We start from the raw sequence: 20,641 nt of genomic DNA, 5'->3' as shown, positions 1-20,641 counted from the left end.
TTTTAACATTTTTTCATTGGCTTGTCACTCTTACCTCTGCCATCACAATGCTGTATCACAACGGCTGTCAACACAGGACTATAAGAAAAACAAACCCATCTGTGCCCAATGATATAAAGAAGGAGATTAAGGTTTTGGTTTAAATGACAAAATTACAAGGTTTGAAATAATACTCTGGCAATTTTGCAGATCTTCTATTCTAGCTTTTAGATATTGGTACTGTAGCCTAGGACATAAATGTGTTTTTATTTTCATAGTACTTTTAATATGCATGTTACTTTTTCAGAATGTATCATCTAGTTTTATCATAAATCAAGAGTTTTAGGATATATCGGAGCTGTAGTTTCCTTGGAGTGGTATTTCATTAAAAGGTTACATTTTTTGTATGATTTTAATTAATAGAGCACATTTAATTTTTTGTACCTAAGTGAAGGAAATCATCTGGATGTTTCATTAAGCCGACCAGAAATTATACATTCTATGTCCATGGGTCCAGATTTACTACTTGTTTAATTTTTATCAGCGTGTTTAATTTCTTTTGTGTTTGAGATTGAATTGTTTGATTGCACAGATGGATTACTGTATTTTATTCATTTATTTTTAGCTGGTTCTGTCCCTCTCTTTTTGTCCAGTTTTGAGTTTATCCAGTAAAATGAGCACATTGGGGTGCAAAAGCTTGAGATTTCCTGTAAGAATGGAGTTGCAAGTGTTCTTCATCCCTACTCCCTCATAAAGACATGCTGCCTAAATTAATTTGTCTCTAAATTGTCCAATTGTGTTGTGACCTGTGATGTACTGATGTCCTGTCCAGGGTGCGGTCCTGTCTTGTGTCCTGTGATGGACTGGTGTGCTGTCCAGGGTGCGGTCCTGTCTTGTGTCCTGTGATGGACTACTGTCCTGTCCAGGGGTAGTCCAGTTACTGTTTCAGGGCTTAATTGATTGTTCTGGATTGATTGACCCTTTCCAAGAATAAAACATCCATGTTATAGAAAATCTGTTATCTTTGTGAGCTGTTGTGCAGGCCTGAGAAATGTTTAGCTTGCAATATATCTCATCACATGTAAATTGAACAAGTGTTTACGGTGTGTGGCGCTGTTTTGAATGATGGAGGATACAGAAAAAAGTAGGTTGTATTTTTTTAAGTGTGCTACTGCAAATGAGAAGAGGTCATTCAGCACATCTGGCTCATTTAGTTTTAAATTTCTCTTAAGGTTAAATGCTTCTTGCAGTGGGTGGGTAATACAGTAAATGTCAAAGAGTTACAGAGCTGGGGTTGCACTTACTGTAATTCCTTGAGGTGGTTGTTATTGATTGGCCAGTGAGACCTCTAACATATTGGCCCAAAGGCTAATATGCTTTAGGGCTTCCAGCAAGCGGTGTTCTAAATGAAAGTGAGAGATCTTGTGATCCTTAGAAATGAGACCAGATACAGCCTCCGGCATTGGTGTAACCTGAATCATAATCTGGACTGGCCAAAGGCAAAAGGTCAAGGAATAAATTCCTTGATTAGAATGACACCTTTCGGGTTTAGAGTAAGAACAGCAATTTAATTAATACATAATTGGATTTGTGTAGGGGCAGCACGGGGGCAGAGTGGTTAATATTGCTAGATAGATAGATAGATAGATAGATAGATAGATAGATAGATAGATACTTTATTGATCCCGTGAGGGAAATTGCTATGTCACAGCACGGGGGCCCTGGCTTCAATTCTGGACCTGGGGTACCATCTGGTTGGAGTTTGTATGTTCTCCCAATGTTTGCACGGGTTTCCTCTGGTGCTCCGGTTTCCTTCCACAGTCCAAAGACATGCTGGCGGGTTTGTTGGCTTCTGGGAAAACTGGCCCTGGTGTGAATGTGCCTGTGTCTGTGTTAGTGTGCGCTTTGCAGTGGACTGGAATCCAGTCCAGTCTGCATCCTGCCTTGTGCCCACTGCTTGCCGACACTGGCTTGCAACCCTTAATTAGATAAAGCAGTCAGAAAATAGATGGAAGGATTTGTGTAGTGTCTCTTTCAGAGTTACTTTATGTAATAATAATTCCTTACAGTTACATAGTGCTTTTCTGGACACTCCACTCAAAGTGCTTTATAGGTAATGGGGACTCCCCTCCACCATCACCAGTGTGCAGCCCCACCTGGATGATGCGACGGCAGCCATAGTGCGCCAGAGCTCTCACCACACATCAGCTATTAGTGGGGAGGAGAACAGAGTGATGAAGCCACTTCAGAGATGGCATTATTAGGAGCCATGATTGGTAAAGGCCAATGGGAAATTTATCCAGGATGCCCGGGTAACACCCTTATATAAACCATCTATATAAAGCTTTATATAGAGAGTGAAAGGATTCCAGAGTGATCTGCATATAAAAAGGGACCCACTTCATCCGCCACTGACACGCAGCCCCACTTGTCTGACAAACAGCAGCTCCACTGCACAGCAGATGAGGTGGAGTAGACAGAAACTATGAACAGGTGTAAAAGCTGGGATACAACTGGACCAATAGAGGGCACACTTCCCTCTGGACCAGAACCTTCCTAGCAAGAGCAGCTCTGCAGGGTTTTCAGGGCACACTGGACTGTAGGAAGTGTCATCCTTCGGACCAGACGTTAAACTGGGGTCCTGGCTGCTTGGTCACTAGGGATCTCAGGACACAGCTCATCAGAGTGGGGTTGTTAAGGGCTGTGATCCTGCCAATTTCCACTCAATTTCTATCATCTGTCCTCACTATAAATTCCCCTTAATTCAACTGGTGAAGCAGGTTCTCACTTCTCTCCCTCATTGGCTGTGCAATGAGGTTGCCCTTTAGTGGTGGATGAAGCTGGTCACCTCCTAAATATTTAATATTGCCAGGTGGATGCTTTTCATATAAGAAAACAAAAAAGTGGAGAGGGGGGTCCTTGTGAATTGTGTTGCTTGTTTTAGCTTGTAAAACACAAAAATGCCCTTCTCGGACATCAAGAAAACAAGGTTTGCAGAATACTTATAACATCCAATACAAAAAAATCAAACATAAAAAAACAAGTTGCCTACGTCTCCCGAAAATGACTAATTTCAAGCTGAAGTTTCCTCGGTTTCCCAGTAGCTTTAGCTCGCAGGGCGTCTGTTATCATGTTTACGGTTTTTTTTTTTGGCTGAATCCTGAATTTCTTTATCTTTGAGCGGGAAACATACCGAGCCATTTTACCTAACTTGAACGCCCTCGCATCTTGCGTTGTTGTATAGCCTTTTAAAAACATGATTTTATTTTAACTGAGTAAAAACGTAAATTGAGCAAAAGACAGACTTTCAAATAAGCGAGAACTGTGGGAATTGTATTTCTTTCACGTGCACCCGTGACCTGTGAGTGGGAAGTGTGTGAAAGGAATTTCCCAGAGTTCCTCGGGGCTTGTTTTAGGTTCGGACTCCCCAGGCGATTAATCGCAAACGCCTTTTTTTCCCCGATATTACTGGCAAAATTAAGATTGGGGAGTTAAACGTTAAACAAGAGCAGACAGCACATTGCATCCGTGTAATGATAGCACTAGTTTGGAGCCTTGAAAATGTCTAAGACTTGATTGCTTTTTTACGCATTTTTAATTCTGTATCTGATCAACAAGTATCCAAAAAGCACACACTGTAGTGTCGCTTGTTTGAGCAAAGACGACCTCTGATGCGCTCTTCACGGTGAAACCAGGAATAACGTGATTTTATCCCGGAGCTTGGACCACAGAGGTCCTACTTAATGTTAATTCTATGGGGGTTGAGGAAATATTAAGAAGTTGCCTTGTGTATTTCTAGTCACTGACGACATTTTTACAGAGCCCCCAGTACCTCTTTCAAGCATGATTAACAAAAACCATCTATGCAGCCTCTGTTTCCGATATGGTGTGATATTGAGAGATCTTATGGATAAATATGACTACTTCCCCCCATTACTGAAGACTGTTTTTGTTTTTCACACTATCTTCAAATATTTCTCATAATTTTGGTTTAGTGGTCAAGGGAAAATTCAGAATTCCAGCTGGACACACCTCTGCCAGATGGACTCTTATTCAAAACGAGTTAATTACCTTTCTTGTACATCAGCAGTTTGCATCTGCATTTAAATGTTTATTTTTTAAATTGTTTATAAATTATGTATTTGTATTGGGCAACTTCCAATAATTAGTGCATGATCCTCTGTTGTGATGATTCCTGAATTTACTTTAAATCTGCTTTGGTAGTTAGCTCCCTTCATTAAAATAGTTATGTTAGCATAGCAGTAACGCACCACATTGCTTTACAACAGGAAAGATAAAATATGGAGTGCTAACCACACTCAAAACACTATTCAGCAGTTCTCTTTGAAAAAAAATGTTCTCTGTAAAACAAACAGCAACCTGTGAAGCAAAGTACCTACTTAAAGAATCATTGTAATCAGTTAAAACGTTTACCTTTACAAGCTCTTTTTCTTTTGCCTAAAGTCTCTAATCCTACCTCTTGAACAATTGCTCCTGTATTAGTTTGGTTTGTTTTTTCATGCTTTTCTGTTATGAATTCAACGCAGAAGAGGCACATCGTGCATTTTTGAAACTCTAGGAGGTTTTTCAGCTTCATCTTCTGCTTTGTTCTGTCTAGAAAAGTTATACCTAGACATGGATTCTACGTCATCCCACATCTCTTGTGCTTTACAGGCCTCTCTGCTGTTGCTAGTGACAGAAAGCCACTCCTCTCTGCCTCTCTGACACCTCTGACAGATTTAAAGCTTGGCAGAACTGTACCAATATAGGAAGCGGAGTTCCTGTCAGCCAGGAAAGTGACCCCTGCTATGTGTGACTATAACAAAGGGCCCCAAACATTACTGGCTGTGGTGCACACCTGACAGGCAGAGAGCTGAGGAGCTTGCATGACCTTTGCAAACTGAGAGAAATACTCTATTCTATGAAATAGCTGATATGACTCTTTTTTTTTCTTTGTGCATGTAATCCAGGTTATCTTTATGCACATATATGTTTCTGGTGCAACCTGGAACCTGGAGACTGGCTGCAAGTAGTCTCAGTCCTAAAAATCCTATATGGCTGACCCTGCCCTCTGACCCCAAGCTTCTCTCCCTGTCTGTGTCTCATGGAGAGCAAGTTGGGGTCTGCGAAGAGACAGATTCCTAATACAATAAATTGTATATGGCCAATAAAGTGATCTTATTGTCAACAAAATCTTAACAAGGACATCCATGAATATGATTAGATGTTAATCATGTAACAAAAATCATATTTGACATTATAGGTTGCTTGTCCGACTGTTTGACAGTGTATCACAAGCGAATATGGACCTGGATTCTATTCTCCCACATAGCTCTAAGAACACTTTGCCTAAGCTATTTAAATGACAGGTATGCTGTAATACATGCTCTCGATATGTGCAAAAAAATCAAGAAATATGGAAAACTATGTGCACATAGGTATTAAATTACCTACATGCATCATATAATCTATCTCCTAACATGCCCTTCATTTACAGCAGCACTCCAACAGAAGGAAAAGGACTGATTTTTTTGCATGCTATGTCTACTGTTACCGATACGACCCTGGGGGCGGGGGTGGGAGGGGTTTTTATGTTTGTGAGAGCCCCCCATTGCCAGGGAATCCAATCCAGCTGACAATGAGGTAATGAGCCTGTGTTTAAAGCCGGCCTGAAAGTTGATTTTGATTTCTTGTTGGGCCTATCTACCTCCCTGAGAATGTGGACTACCGCTTGCATAATTAACACAACAACAGCGCTGTGGACCACTGACATTTTGTTCATATATAGAAACGACAACCATGGTTCTTGGACCCTGAGGCCATGTAACTCATAAAGCCTTCAAGGTGGTTTTGTTTGCACAATCTGCTGGACACCTGCAGTGCTTGGTTAACTTCCTGGGCGCCTTGAAAGCAAGGCTGAAAGTGCTTGCCTGAGTGTAAAATGTACTCGACGATTACGGATTATGATTATGGACGATTACGGACCTTGTTCAGGTCACTAGCCGACTGTGACTGGGATTCTGGGCTTATGGTACGGGACAAGAGGAGAGATGAGATGGGAAGGAAACAAAGCAAAAGTGCACCCAGGTGACAAAACTAGGCCATTTTAGGCCTGTGGTTCTTTTCCTTGCCTGTCATGATGTGGGTCATGATTTAATCCCCAGCTGTTGCAGCTTTTAGGACTTGGGGTTCTGAGCCACGGAGAATAATGTCTCTTCTGATTTTCATTCCTTCCAAGTTCTTAATTACAGGCTTATTGATGTGTGTTTTCAACCTGTAGCATTATCTACATTATTAATTTTAACTCTTAAAGGGTCAAATGGGATATATAATTGGTTTCATCCCTGTGTCATTTTCTAAATTACAAAACATCCCTCTCACACAAAACTGGCATAAATCAGTTAGATCTAACTGGATCAGTGCAGAAGAAAGAAACGCTCACTGTGGGCGTTCATCAGCAACTGGTCGACTAGGAAGAGACCTTTAGTAAGAAACAATGTTCTGTGTACTGGAAGTGTTGGAAGCAGCACCCCTTGAGCTAAATAAAAATCTAAACAAGCAGGCAGATCCAATAAATCACCAATCAGCCCCTGATACTTCGAGTTCAACTGGAATATAATACAGAAGAGCGTTCCTCCAGAACCAGGGCTGGGAACCATTGGTTGAGGTATATGTATCATTTTAACACATACATTTTAACACAATCGGCTGTTCTCACATGTAATAAGTGATTAAGATTTCCATTTGTTTAGAGCTCAGCAAAGACCTCTACCTATTTTCCATATAAAAAATTAATCTATATGTTGATGGACCTATAACACACGCAATTGATTTTACATAGATGTTCACACTGCTGCAGTTCTCCTTCTTAATATTTGGATTCTAGTACACAAGAAAAATACTCAAGGTGAATTTTATTTTTCTTAAAAAAAAGGGTGGCAAATGTTTATTTAGAGAAAATCACTCAATAAAGTCAAAAATAATAACAGGCAAGTTGAAGAGTGTTCTGCTTTCTGAAAGTATTGGAAACAAGTTAAAGAATTTCTATACTGCAGAAAGAATTCCTAGAGTATTGATTAATCTTAGTATAACTGAGAATGAGGTATTGCTGCAAGCGGAATGACTACAATTTTTCACTTCCTCTCGGCCTGACTATTTTCCCAGTAGTTCTTTAGAAAAAGTGTCTGGATTGTTTCATAGACCTTTTACCAGTATAATTCACGTCATTAAGAATCGCACCAATTTCAGAATTGCAAATGTAACACCAATGCATAAAAAGCGGGACAAAATTAAACTAGGAAACTATAAGTCAATCAGTCTTATTTATGTTGCTGGCAATGTTACAGAAATGATAGCTGGAACTGAACTAAAAGAATTATTTAAAACATTTGCATTTTAAGAGACAGCCAACATGGATTTAGATGAAAGCCTCATTTAATTTACCAGCGACAAGGACAGTTGATCCACTATTGAAACCACTATAGAAAATGACATATTTAGACTACCAGAAAGTATTTGACAAGGTCGCTCATTAAAAGCTTTATTAAAAAAAACTCAATGTAAAAAAACGCACATAGATTGAAACTGGTTTAACAAACAAGAATTCTTATGCATTTATCCATCCTAAAATGCATAACCTATGAAAGGGGCTGATATTTATTTTTTATGATTTGTATAAGCAATTTGGATTTTGATATTAGCTAACAAAACAGTTAATGGTTGCATGACACAAAAACACAAGTGGCAAACACACAAACAGCAGCAAGAGAAGTACCAAGGGTTAAAAAAAATGGATTGGATTTTATGAAATTTAAAAGTAACATTGAAGCACAAACATTTACTATGCATGTACATCCCACATGGGTGATTTGGAGCTGCAGGGAGTTACACAAAAGAAGCATCTGGTTGTTTATGTGAATTATTTTTCAGCTACATCAAAATAACATGAGGAAGCAAAGAAAAGTTAATGGAATACTTGGGGTGCATAGGAAAAAGTGTGGGATTCAAACAGTGTAATTATGAACCATCTTTAAAATTCTTTAGTAAGACATCTACAATATTCTAGCTCCTAGAGGCAATTTGCTACAAGTATACAAAACGCCAAGGGGTTTAGATAAGACTATTTTTCAGGTATTAACAAAACCAGATCACAGTTGAAAAAAAAAGGAATGTATTGAGAGGAAAACAGGACCCATTTCTCCAAACTTGTGTCCAGAGCATATGCTCTCCATCCTTTTGTTGAGAACAAAAGTTATGCCTTTTGAAAATAAGATCTCAAACAAGGATGGACACAACGGCCACCTCTTGCTTGCAGCTGTGCGTACAAAGCACCATATTTCACTTTACTGTTTCTTTACGAGTTTCACACACTCACGTTTTACGCTGCCTTTTGCTCAGAAAGGGATGAATTTCCAAGTTACACATTACAGATTGCTTTACTAATATCGACGGCACCTTCAGTTTAAAAAAACTCATTTTAAATCGCAATCTGTGTGGGAACCATGAAAACGAACGACCCCCCCCCCCCCCCACAAACAAAAATGGGTAAAACAAGATAATGGCGTTTTTGTTATAGTGAAAAAAGGGTTTCTAACTGCACAACCGCAGTTTGGCACTTCCCCCTAACCGAGCATTTTACTGAATCAATAACCAAGAAATAACTTCGCCTTTTACACCGAGCATTTTACTAAATCACGAACCAAGAAATAACTTCGCCTTTTACCATCACAACCAGCGCACCTCAAACTATCTACGCTGTAACCAAAAAATGGGGCACAGTCATCGCAATTACTCGTATATGTAGCTGGACCTACTAACCTGCTGTATAATTAAGGCCGCCTTTTGCAATACCACACGGAAAATGGCAGGACTCTCATCCAATCGTGGCATCGGAAAGGTAAAACGTCACCCTATTGAATGGACTGCCCACCAATCCATGCGAGAGGGCAGAACGAGCGAAGTTGTGTGTGTTTTTTCTATCCTTGCCGTTTTGTAAGTTTGTATGAGAGGCGCGGAGCTCCAGAGAAAGGAACCCCAAGACATCCACAGACAAGGCTGGTCACATGACGCGGCGGGCGCTCCTCATTGGCTGCGGCAGGCAGAGGGGAGGGCGTACCGACGGCGGCGGCGTGGGTTCGCCTGTGTGACACAATTACAACAACTTTGAGCTGGTGGTTTGGGGGGAAGTTTGTGATATTAACCAAATAACACCCCGTTTTGAAAAACCCCGCATTCATAGCACTCCATGCACAACAACGCTCTCGGTTGCATACAGATATTTTTTGTATAAAACAATGTAAAAAAAAAAAGAAGACCATTTTGGAGGGTTTCTTTTTTTTTTTTTTGCTCTCCTGTAAAAAGGATTTACTGTTTATTTTTTTTTTTTTGCATTTTTTTTTTTCAATCCTGGAAATAAAAAAGTTGGTTTTCCCTCTCCCGATTTTTTTTGGCTTCGCTGTTTTGTTTTGGTGGAGGTTTTTCGTTGGCTGCCCCCCCGGTGCGTTCCCATGAAATCGTGCGGAGTGTCGCTCGCCGCCGCCGCCTGCGCTGCTGCTCGAAGTCTCGGCGCTACTGCTGGTGATGAGGAAAAGAAAATGGCGGCGGGAAAAGCGATTGAAACCGAAGAGGACTTTCCGAGGCTGACAGCGCAGGAGAGGGACACCCTGGCCGGGATAGACAGGTCAGAAAAGGGCGCGGTGCGGGGAAAATGCCGCTTTTTCTCTTCTTCCTGGCGTTCCGCGGTGGTGGTGGTCTTCTTTTCCCCCCCCAAAAAAACGAGTGAATTTAAACCCGCTTGGTTATTTTTTGCAAAACCTCCCGAGTTAACGCGGAGCCGCCTGTGTGTTGTTTTCTGTTTTACAGCCGGCTGTTTGGATTTCAGAGGCTTCATGAAGATGGCGCCAGAACGAAGGCCTTGCTATTAAAGGTATTTGAAGAATATCGGACCCGAGAAGGCCTTCCCCCCCTTAAACTCCCGTTAGTGCATTTTGTACCTGGGAGGCACCTAGTTTAAAGCGCTTTAAGAGAAAAGAGGTCGACCTCATGGCGATGCGCCCCCCGTGCATTAAAAATTGGTGTGTTTTGCACCCTCTCCCCAGTCTTGCACATTTGCAGAGCTGTGGGAGATCGGGAGTGGGACTCTTATTTTGGGGCATTTAATTTTTCAGGGTAGCAATGTTTGCAGCGGTGACGTTGTTAGTGTTATTGTGCGTGTGTGTTTTTAACATGGAAAAGTAGTGACTACATCAGGACCTTCGTGCATCTCACCAGGCTGCGCGGTTCCGTTTCCCTGTTTTTTTTTTGGGGAGGGGGACAGTTTTGGCAAACTGGTCCTCGGATGTTGATGTAGGATCTGTAAAAATGGGTCAGTCATATTTGGGAGCCACGTCCAGTTTGTGGCGATATTACGGATTGTTAGATGGCTGTGCGGTTTAGATTGCAGTTGGATTTGTGTTATTGAACCTGAATTCGCGACGAGGGGAATTAGGATCTTTATTTTAAATCCTTTCACCGCCCCCCCCCCCATGACTTTAGCTCAAGCTAAAAGCAGAAATTGTTGCGGTTATTTGGTGCTTTCCAGCAGTTGCGTTCCCTGGATGTTATTTACATGGCCGTGTCGTGCAGTTAGCTGTACCCGCCACCCAGCCGTGCCTGTCGTCGCGGTTTGCTTGACAGTAAATAAGTAAAAACTTGTTGACCGTGTTCGTGTGGAAGGGATGCTGTCTTACGAGGGGGGGAGAGGGGGTTTGCGACGAAGTTGTTGGTTCTGTTTTTAAACATAGTTAGTAATGGCTGCTTGAATCGGCCCAAGATGGCGGGACGGGGAGGAGAAAAAAGTGAGAGAGAAATAGAGGCAGGGGAGCTAAATTATCGAATATATCAAGCCTGTTGAGAGACATTGGGCGGCGAGTTCGGTTTCTCTCCGTTTATTTTTATACTTTTTACGTCGTTTTCACCCACGGTATTTTGCGTTTTATTTACAAAAAAAAAAACCCCGACGGGGACGGCTTGCTTGTGTGCTGCGTTTGCTGTGCGCGTGCCACCCCCTGCTCTCGGCACCTATCGCATCATCAACCTGTAGCACATTGGACACCGAACAAAGGCTACCGGGGGGTCCGTTTTTGGAGGTTCCCATTTTTTCCTCACTCTAAAAGAATGCACGATGCAGGTGCACAGTTTTTGCAAACCCCCCCCCCCCCCCAGTCTGTTTCACTCGTCTGTTGAGTCGTGCTCAGGAGGTCTGGAAGGTCTGGGCCTCTTTCGTGTGCCATGATATTATATTCTTCGGGGTGAGGGTGCCTTAAGTGTAGACCCAATTATTCATGAGGCAGGGCAACTTCAGTTTTTTTTTCCCCCGCGCAGGCTGTAACCAATGCGGTTAACGTTTAGTTTCGCTATGCACCAATACTGGCACGTATGGTGCGACTGAACCAGTTTTGAAATTCGTGGACTTGTGTGTGAGAAATACGCTCTTGTAGGATTTGTCCTCATGCCCCGATATGTAAATTAAAAGGCGTCGGTGGTGCTCGAAGCCATTGTTTTTAACTACGGATTGTGTTTCCAGTTTTAGGGTTGTATTAACGATGCACACTAATTCTAGTCAGAGTAGGATATCACTTCCGTATTTGGGAATCTATAAACGAAACGGAAGGATAAACATTAGGGGAAAGATGGGCGTCATTTAGTCACACAAATGTCCCTTTTATCGAATTGTTGTTTTGTTGCGTGTTTGTGCTTGAACGCCAAGCCTTTGGATTAGCTTTGGTGAACGTTCACTTTAAATGAGCCCAGAATTTGGGGTTTTATTTCCAGGTACAATTTTGCCATGTTGTTACTTTTGCTGTCTTGGTGAAAATAACCTCGCAGGTTTTATGGTTTCAAAAAAGATGTGTGGATGAGGCAGCAAAACCTTACTGCAGAACAGTGCGAACACGTTGGTAGAAAATTATTGCTGTTTGACCAGGAGTGTCTCTTCATAGCACATTGAGGTCCTGGGCGCCTGGAAAGTGTTGATTCTCTTACTGTGTGTAGTTTTCATTAAAAGTTTTAAATGTAAAACTACTGCTACAGTGGTCTTTATGAATCATTGGTAGGCCACCAAATGTCTGTGTTAGTCTTAAGCAATAGGGAGGATGGGATTACATTAAAATTAAAATGATGGATGCTTTCTGTATTAAAGAGACAGCACTTCATAAAGACATGCGTATTTACATATTGGGTAGAGGCCATTCAGCCAGTGTAGTTCAGCACTTTAGAAAGTTAATTGATCCAAGGATCCAGCCGTTTCTTGAAAAAAGTCCAAGGTATCAGCTTCAACAGAATGACTGGCTTGCTTGTACCATACTCCCACAACTATTTGTGTAAAGAAGTGCCTCCTGTTCCTAGTTTAAACGTGCTTAGACATACGTGCCACTTATTAAGAGCACATTGTTGGCCTTGACTTTGAATCTTTATCACTAGAAGATTACTATATAGGAGCCTCACAGACAGATTTTATTAAACATCCACTTAAGGCTGTCGTCCTTAATTTCCTTGTCAGTTTTTTTTGTGGTGGTAAACTGATGTCATTCTTTTATTTGGTGTGCATTTCCTTTACTGTGTTTCTGACCGTGGGGATTTCTTTTAACTAGAAGTAAAAGCATTGCAGTACTGACTCGTTAGTGGAAGATATAACTCGGCATTTTCTGTCATTCAAATGGTAAAAGCCTCGTTAAAGACTGATGTCGTCCTCTTTTCCTTATTGTTCAGAAGGCTTAAGGTTCGGTTTGATAAAAATAACTAAGGTTATGATTTTTCGGGTAAGTCATTAGGAGTGTGTGGACTCATCTGGATGTTTTTCTAGTGTTCTATTCACAAAAAAAACTCATCATTCTTGAAATATCCTAGATGAATCTTTGTTTTAAATTAATAAAAGCAATAAATCTAGGTACCAGCTAAATAGCCATTATCAGATCGTTAGCATTTTCATGGTATTGATTGGTGTTCTTGTTCTTTAAACTTGGCTGCCGCGGTGCAGTGAAGGGTTTGGCCGAAGGGCCGCATGATCTGAGGCACATTGATATTGTCCATGACCGCAGCATTCAGATAGTTTTCTCACAGTTGTGTCCTACACCTGAGTCAAAGGCTCGTTCTGACTTCTGTGCACGACGGTTCTACTCTCACCCTTGGCATCTAAAGGTTTCTCAGTTCTACAGCTGTGCATAGTGATCCCCTGGCATAACAATTACATTTGCTCTTCAGCGGTGAAAGTGATCTGTGATTTTGCTGTTGTTGCCTCATCAAGGAACGTCAGAAGCCAATAGTCAGTTAACGCTGTGAAAAGAATTGGAGTTATTTTGAATACTAGAAATTGTGGGATTTATCTTTAGTGATTATTAAGTGGACTAAATAATTTAAGCTTGGCGTAGTTGCAGCATTGCCATTGTAAACTTATTTGGATTAGTCTGAGGATTCCGTCTCTGCATTGTTGGTACTAAAGCTCTAATATACGACGAATGCTGAGTGTAAGAACACTGGTTTAAATGTTCGAGTATAAAATGCAGCAATATTCTGGAGTTGTGTATTTTTTGCAGTTGAAGTCTGCATGCCAAACTAGACCTATAAAAGCTTTCTGGGCGCCCTCTCTTCTATCAGCTTTGTATTTAAATTGACTAACCTTGGAATTAGGGACCATTCCAAACTAATGTTACAAGTGAGTAAGAAAAGATTAAGCCTGTTCCTTGGACTGGGATTTTGTATCAGTAAACAGCACATATTCTATCTTTGATGTGTAGTTATGTTTAGTTCTTTACAGGTAGCATGTAGACGTTTTTCATCTTGTTTTTAATTGTGCTGGTTCTCGAAGTGCATGGACTCTTCAGGTGAGGAAAGACTGTATTGTGGCATTAAGAAGTGTTTACTTTTTAAAGCCTAAATTTTTTTACAGCTTCTTCATCCTCCCTCCCCATATCTAAAGGGAAGTTTGCCAAACTTAACTACATCAGAATCCAGCTTATGGATGAAGGCTTCTCTTATTGGACCTGTATGAGCCTGAGTTGATCTAGACACTAGTTCGCTCAATCCTGGTTCATGGACATAAAATGGGCTTAAATAGTCATGTCAACTTCCTTGGTAAAGTGTGAGCAAGCTCTTCAGCCTCCCAGTTTCGCTCATTTTTGCCAATAGTAAAGATCTTCATTTCCTGGATTTGGAGTAACTCAAGCATACAAGGGATGCTGATAAATTATGCTTGGCGTGGGCTCCTTTCATGATCTGTGTTCAGAATCATGTTTTTTCTAATAGTGGTATTCACCTGCAGGACTTGTAACTGTTGAGTGGCTATAGTAGACTGGGTTGTGAGTTTCAAGTCCCCAAGTGTGGAGAGTCTCTGTATGAACTCTTTAGTGTTAATGTGTGTATTTCATATCTGTGGGCTGGCATATCTTGTGAGCTTGGATTTTACTGGTCTTGTGCAAGTTCTGACTTCTAGATGGTTAAAACTGTAACAAATAACAGTGGAGGCAGGGGTATTGGACCCTGGTCCTGCACAGCTGCAGTCCAGCAGATTTCATAGGTAACCTCCAAGTCGTCATTTTCTAAAGGCCAGGGTACAATTAAACAATTGGTTAAACAGGAGACGTGTTCAATGAAGTAATTATTTGGAATACAAAAACAAATATCCTTTGGCCTTCAAAGACTAATATTCCCTGCATTGACACATTACTTGCTGAATTGATCAGTTTGCTTCAACAAGTGTGCCTGATCTTTACACAAAAGATGACCTGTAAGAATAACTTGGTAGGTGCCCTCCATGTCCAGGATTGGAGACCTCTGGTGAACAGCATTACTCTATGTAAACAGTCATGGTGTAATCAGCTTAGGTTTAGTTCTGAGTAACCAGTCCCAGTATTCTGCCCAGAAGTTGCTATTTATTGCACTGGAACCGGAGAAGACCAGAAAGAGCACAGTTTTGTTTTACCGAAAGCAAAATGCCAGCTGTATGTTTTGTGTGTTTTTTGTTCAGTTTTGCAGTTTGCAGAATATGAGGATTAAGTGTTGCTTAAATAAGTTTCTTGTATGCAAGTTAGGTATTCTAGGTGAAACGGGTATCTGGTAACAGTTGGGGAGCTAAATAAGAGGAAAAGACCCATTGAAGCAGAATTCTGCCTTGAAGTCCAGTGAGCATGTGAGCTTTGTGCCGTATTGAAGTAGTCCTCCTTGTATTTTTGGACCTAGCAGCTTTAAATTCAGTTTAGATAGTATTTAGCATTTGGAATGATCTAAAAGCCACAAAAATGAGTTAAACACAAAGCACAGGACATTTAGTCGTAATGTAAATCCCTGAAGTTGAAAGTTCTAGCTAAATTAAAAGCAAGAGATGATTGATGCCCATATCTTTACTTTAAATCCACAAAAGGCAAAAGGAAATCCTGAAGAATTAACCAACGCAGAAGTAGTTTACATTAAAATACAAAAAAAGCTTATTGTGCAGAGGGAACTTGGTGAAATCTGACATCTCAACAATGTAGAGAAAATAATTGCAGTGTAATTTGATTCTCTGTCAACATGCTGCTGGCCTACTGGAGAGCTATACCCCTTTCCACCAGTGAAGGCCCAGCTGTCATGTAAGGTAATAAAGAGATAAGAAAATTAGTGTAATGACCTTTCCCATCCAGATAGGAAGACCTTCCCAGGTTACAGACTGAAACTGATTCAGCGGTATTTATTTCTACTGATTTGGCTTCAGACTTTCATACTATAACATGAGGACTAGATGCTTGTCCTATGGAGGTCTTCTCACTTCTTTAAAATGTAGTCTTAATAGTTAATGAAGACCATTGAAGAGATTGGTCTGGAATACTATACTCAGGCCAGGGCTGTCCCAATCTGCAAGAACTCTGCTTTAGTTGTTGTTTGCTAAATAATGTAATCTTCTGGCCTGTCTTACTGGTAACCCTTTGACATTTGTTGTGAATGTTTCATTTACAAGTGTTTAGATGAGCTATATCAAGAAATACGTTTCGGGCATCAAATGATATTTTGAATGAAATGAACGGATGCCTAGATGAATTTTCAGTCCTTTAACTCATTTCATATAGTTTCCCAATCCCTAGTAATTTCTTTTGGTTTCAAGGTAAACAAAACTTTCAGCAGAAATTGCTAATTGCTAATACCAATAAAACTGGTTTTGTCTCACGCCTTGTGAGCTCTATTGATTTAAACTGATGTATGCTTCGAACAAGACATTTCATTAAATAATTCGAAGGGAACATTTAGCATTGTATTTAAAAGCTGCTTCTTGTGATTTGTCCGTAGGATGTTCCATGGGCCTTTTTTGCCTTGTTTTGAGGGATGCTGAGCTGGACTGTTTTAGTTTTTGCCATTTCCATGTTTAAATTTACTTTCTATGACCTGTTTGTAAAACATCTTACAGTTTTAGGGGAAGAGAAAGTTAAAGTAACAAAGAACTCGGGTTCTGTCCTTTATCGTGTTTATATGTTAAGCATTTCATCTTTAAGCATCTTGAACTGATGTTTATTCTTTTGATTTTATCTTTTGGAGTTAATGGGTTTAGAACCTCTTATTCAAGCTTTATTGGAGAAAATAATTCTGCTGTTTTTGGAGTCATTTAATTAGAAAACAGATGCATCTGGTTTAGGGAGAGCTGACTGAATCTTTAAAGGCATAACAGTAATCTTAGACTAAATCTAGCAGACTTTGGAAGAGGTTTCAATTATCAGTGAAGTAGAATTGTGAAGTGTTAGGCCTGCGTGGGTGTCCTGGTTACCCTTTTCTGTTGATTTGTACTGTCTGGGCTCCTCAAAAAAATCCCTTTTAATTCAATTGATGAAGCAATTTCTCTTTTTTCCCCACTTAACTGTTTAGTGGGGCTGCTGGAGCAGAGGAGCTGTCTCATGTCAGCCAGGTGGGGCTACAGTGTGTCTCCTCCTACACGTGAAGATCATGGGGGATTTATGAGATGACAGGCGTGATATTAATGCAAGGTGTTATTACATGTACCCAGGCCAACTGGGGTTAATTTGATGTGGGATACAAATTTGTGCTGCCAAAAGACTTATATTTTGGTCAAGACCAATGCCAACCTATATGTTGTTTCAAATTTACGGCCTCTGTAACGTCACTGGTACTGGGGACCAGTATAAGTACACTGTGTAATGAGAGCTCTGATGCATAGAGAGACCCAAGTAAGTTGAGGAAAGATTGCATGGAATAAGCACTCCCTTGTTTTATAGATGGGAGTTTATTATTATTATTTATTATTGGATCTTAATTACAGTAACAGAGCATGTATGATTGTACTTACAAACCTTTTCTTTACCATCATCCAGAAATTGTGGCCAAGAATGGGCCAACATCACCCCTGAACAGTGTGTGCAAAGCTGGTACATACTTACCCCAAGTGACTTAAAGCTGTTATTGCCGCAAAAGGCGGCCCTACAAAATATTAACGTGTGGGTTGAATATTTTCTGACACAAAACAATGTCACACAAATTAATTCTGAGTTTCAGTGCATAGAATTAAAAATTTCACAGCACAAAATTTTAGTGTAGGATTTGTAGTTGAATAAGGTCTGAATATGTTTGCAAGGCACTGTATATTGGTACACTTGTAAGTCACTTTGGATAAAAGCGATGGACAACTAGTATTAGTTCACCAGCTATCAAATCACAACCCACATCTGCTTGTCAGCCTTGTTACTTCAGCAGTTACCCCCAGCATCTCTTCTAGACATCTTTAGGCTGTTTTTTTTGCTTGCTCAAACATATAGTATTTGCTCAGCCTGTAATCTTCACACAGCAAATGCAACCACCACAAATTCCTTGTGTGGAAAAAGTTATTCTGAAGAATGGCTCCTGTGGTGGGTGGGAATCCACAAATCCTGTTATCTGGAGTCTGGGTGGGCTACACGTGTGCAGGGAGTCGGGGTGGTGAATTTGCTTTTTACCTTTACCTACCGTGTTTTCAGAGGTTCTCCTCCAGCTGAGGCAATAGTGTGTGTATTTGTGTTTTACAATTGTATTTTTTAATGCAGAAGAGCTGGTCACTGTGTTCGGTGTGGATTCTAATGCCCTGGTACAGTCATTAAAAATCCCAGGGTGTTTCTTGAAGAGAGTGTCTTACGGCAGTGTCTTGTCAGGGGGGGATCTGGCCATGTACCAATCATGGCTTCTAAATAATCCCACAAGACAGCAGTTCCAACCTGGTTCAAAATGTGAGTCCCAGGTTTACAGCATCCAATGATACTACACACTCCTGGACTTTTAAACTGTGAATTTGTTGCAGTTTTAAGCTGGACGTATCTTTTGATGCTTTATTATTTTTGTACTGGCAGAATTCTTGTTTTATTCTTTGTTGTACCTGTTTTAAAATGTTTTCCCGAGCTGAAAAAAGTGTTTCACCAGTAAAGATGGGTGAGTAGCTTCTGGTTGTTGGTACTTTGCACCCGAGACCAATAAAGGGCAGATGCCTGAAAGTGGTGAAAGGTAATAACATGTGTCTTTGTTTTTGATTTGCTTAAACAGGGAAGTGCTCTCCCGGAGCGTAAGCAAGGAAGACAGGGAGCCATGCAGTGACAGCTCAAGCCCAGAGAATCGCCTAAAGCAGATGTATAACAGACCAGTGGAAGGCCAGCAAGCACAGAAATGTTACTTGGGCTGCAGTGTAGTTAACGTGAGAAAGAAAAACATTATAGTTTTAAGACACCAGGCAGACCCAGTATCAGGACAGAGGGGTGACATGTGCTCTTTAAGTTCTTTAAGCTGTGGCTGTTGCATGTAGTGCAAAATGTAGTGGCATAGTTTTGTACAACCTTATTGAAAAGATCAACTAAAAGGACAACTCTTAAGACCACAAGCACAGACAAGAATAATTGCCCATCTGCCATAGATTGGAGGAACCCGCGTGCTGTCGCGATGAAGACAAGAGTAAAATGTTTCTGTGAGGAGATATAGCCGGCAGCAAAAGCACAAGCAAATTTTCATGTCCACGCTGACATGATAACATTTTGGCTCTTTCGTCTCTTCAGGTCTCTGTGCACGTCTGTGAAAGGCATCACCACGGCAATAATATTTTTTTCTGCTTTTGTTTTATGGGTGTTCACACACTGAAGGGAGAACTTTTGTTCCTTTGCCAAGACCCTGCTGTTACAGCTCCTGTGCAATTAATAAACACAATAACAAGTTTGCAATCTGCCTTTTCAGTCCAATCCAATGTGGCTTCCCAACTGGCATCCTGCATTTCCAGGGCTTTACACAGGGAAGTCCTGTAGTGTGGCTGCTTAGTGATGGCCAGTCCGTTCTAAGCAAGGGCAGCTCTCTAGTTCACAGCCAGTTTGAAGAAGAGAGAGGTGCGTGGAGTTTGAGTAGGATGGTGGATCTGGAAAAAATCTTAGATTTAACCCTTTTGGGATAAATAGTCATATGCAAACAAAGGTTAGTAGTTGGAAAAAATGTATGGCAGTGTTCCTCTGTATGTATGCAATTGACATTACTTATTTACAGGACTTTGAGATAAAGCTAAAAATGGGGAGTCTTAAGCTATCTATATGATCTGGCAATACATTCTAAAATGTTAGAAAATGTTGTTTGTACTTGTTGATTTACAGCCGAAGACAGGCCTCCCCAAGGTTATTCCTCACATTTTCTTTATACTTTTAGCTTTTGAACTAACTTAGTGGTTTTACTGTCCCTGATATTTTGTTTCCAGATTTTTGTGATTTTATTTTTACTTTACATCTTTTAACCTTCTTGTTATACTTCTAAGTTTAAAGTAAGTGGTGGAGTAGAATTAACAAATGCTGAAGTGCAGAAAATATTTCCTTTTGGAATAAACTTTTCTTAAATCTATGAATGTTCTGTATGTATGAAATGTATTAATTCTATTGCAGAGCTATTATAACTATATTGAGAATTTCAAATCATGGTGACACCTGCTTTCTTGAACACCATTGACGTGTTTTGATGCACAGATTTTCATTTCTTGGGTTTTTCTCAGTTTGACCGAATCTGGATCTTGTGCAGCACGTTTATTATGGGGAAACACTGCTTGACTGGACATCTTTCACCCCTCCTGTATCTGTAAAATGCATTATATCTGCAGTGCAACATAAGAAAAGTTGCAGACTAGAGGAGGCCGTGTGCCCAATCTGAGCCAGTTGTCCTGAGGGTTTCGTCCAGCTGTTTCATGAAAGAAGGCAGGGTGTCACTGGACAGTTTGTTCCACATACTCACAATCCTTTGAGTAAAGAAGTTGTTCTAGGTTTTTAAGTGAAAACAATGTGGAAGTGTATTTGAGTCCTCTGGTTTGTGTTCCACTCCTGAAGAGGGCTGGTTTTTTCAGTGCCATAGTGGATTTTGAATATTTACCGTGCCAAGAGAGGAAAACATGCTGTAACTAAACAGAAAGCGTGATCTGTACACGCATATCCTAAAGCAAACTGCTGGTGAAAGGGCAGAGTATCAGAGTATCATATCCTAAGAATGGTAGAACTGAACAGTACTTCTGCTTTATATTTAAATGTTTAAATTGGGTTATATGTTAATGTTTCATTTTGCGTTTAATTTTTATCTTGTAGGACAAACCAGAATGGTTTAAGAGTCTGTAATGTTAAAATGACGTTTCCACTTTGCAGTTTTTTTTCTCTGAAACAGCTTCCATTTGTAA

The 20,641-nt window shown here is 40.5% G+C and overlaps 1 protein-coding gene across 4 annotated transcripts in view; it reads left to right on the top strand.

Annotated features, from left to right (window-relative positions):
* The first annotated feature begins 9,120 nt into the window (after positions 1-9,120).
* kdm6a (lysine (K)-specific demethylase 6A) overlaps positions 9,121-20,641 on the top strand; it is a 104,432-nt gene continuing 92,911 nt past the window's right edge. For 3 of the 4 annotated variants that reach the window (XM_006638883.3, XM_015363377.2, XM_015363376.2), the window contains exons 1-2: positions 9,121-9,658; positions 9,841-9,904. In XM_006638883.3, the coding sequence (XP_006638946.2) occupies positions 9,486-9,658; positions 9,841-9,904 (237 nt within the window). In that variant the 5' untranslated portion in view covers positions 9,121-9,485. The remainder of the gene's footprint in view (positions 9,659-9,840; positions 9,905-20,641) is intronic. The other variant, XM_006638884.3, reaches the window with a different exon arrangement.

The sequence above is a fragment of the Lepisosteus oculatus genome, chromosome 15, assembly GCF_040954835.1.
Source record: "Lepisosteus oculatus isolate fLepOcu1 chromosome 15, fLepOcu1.hap2, whole genome shotgun sequence".
NCBI classification, from domain to species: Eukaryota; Metazoa; Chordata; class Actinopteri; order Semionotiformes; family Lepisosteidae; genus Lepisosteus; species Lepisosteus oculatus.
This window is presented reverse-complemented; position numbering and strand designations above follow the sequence as displayed.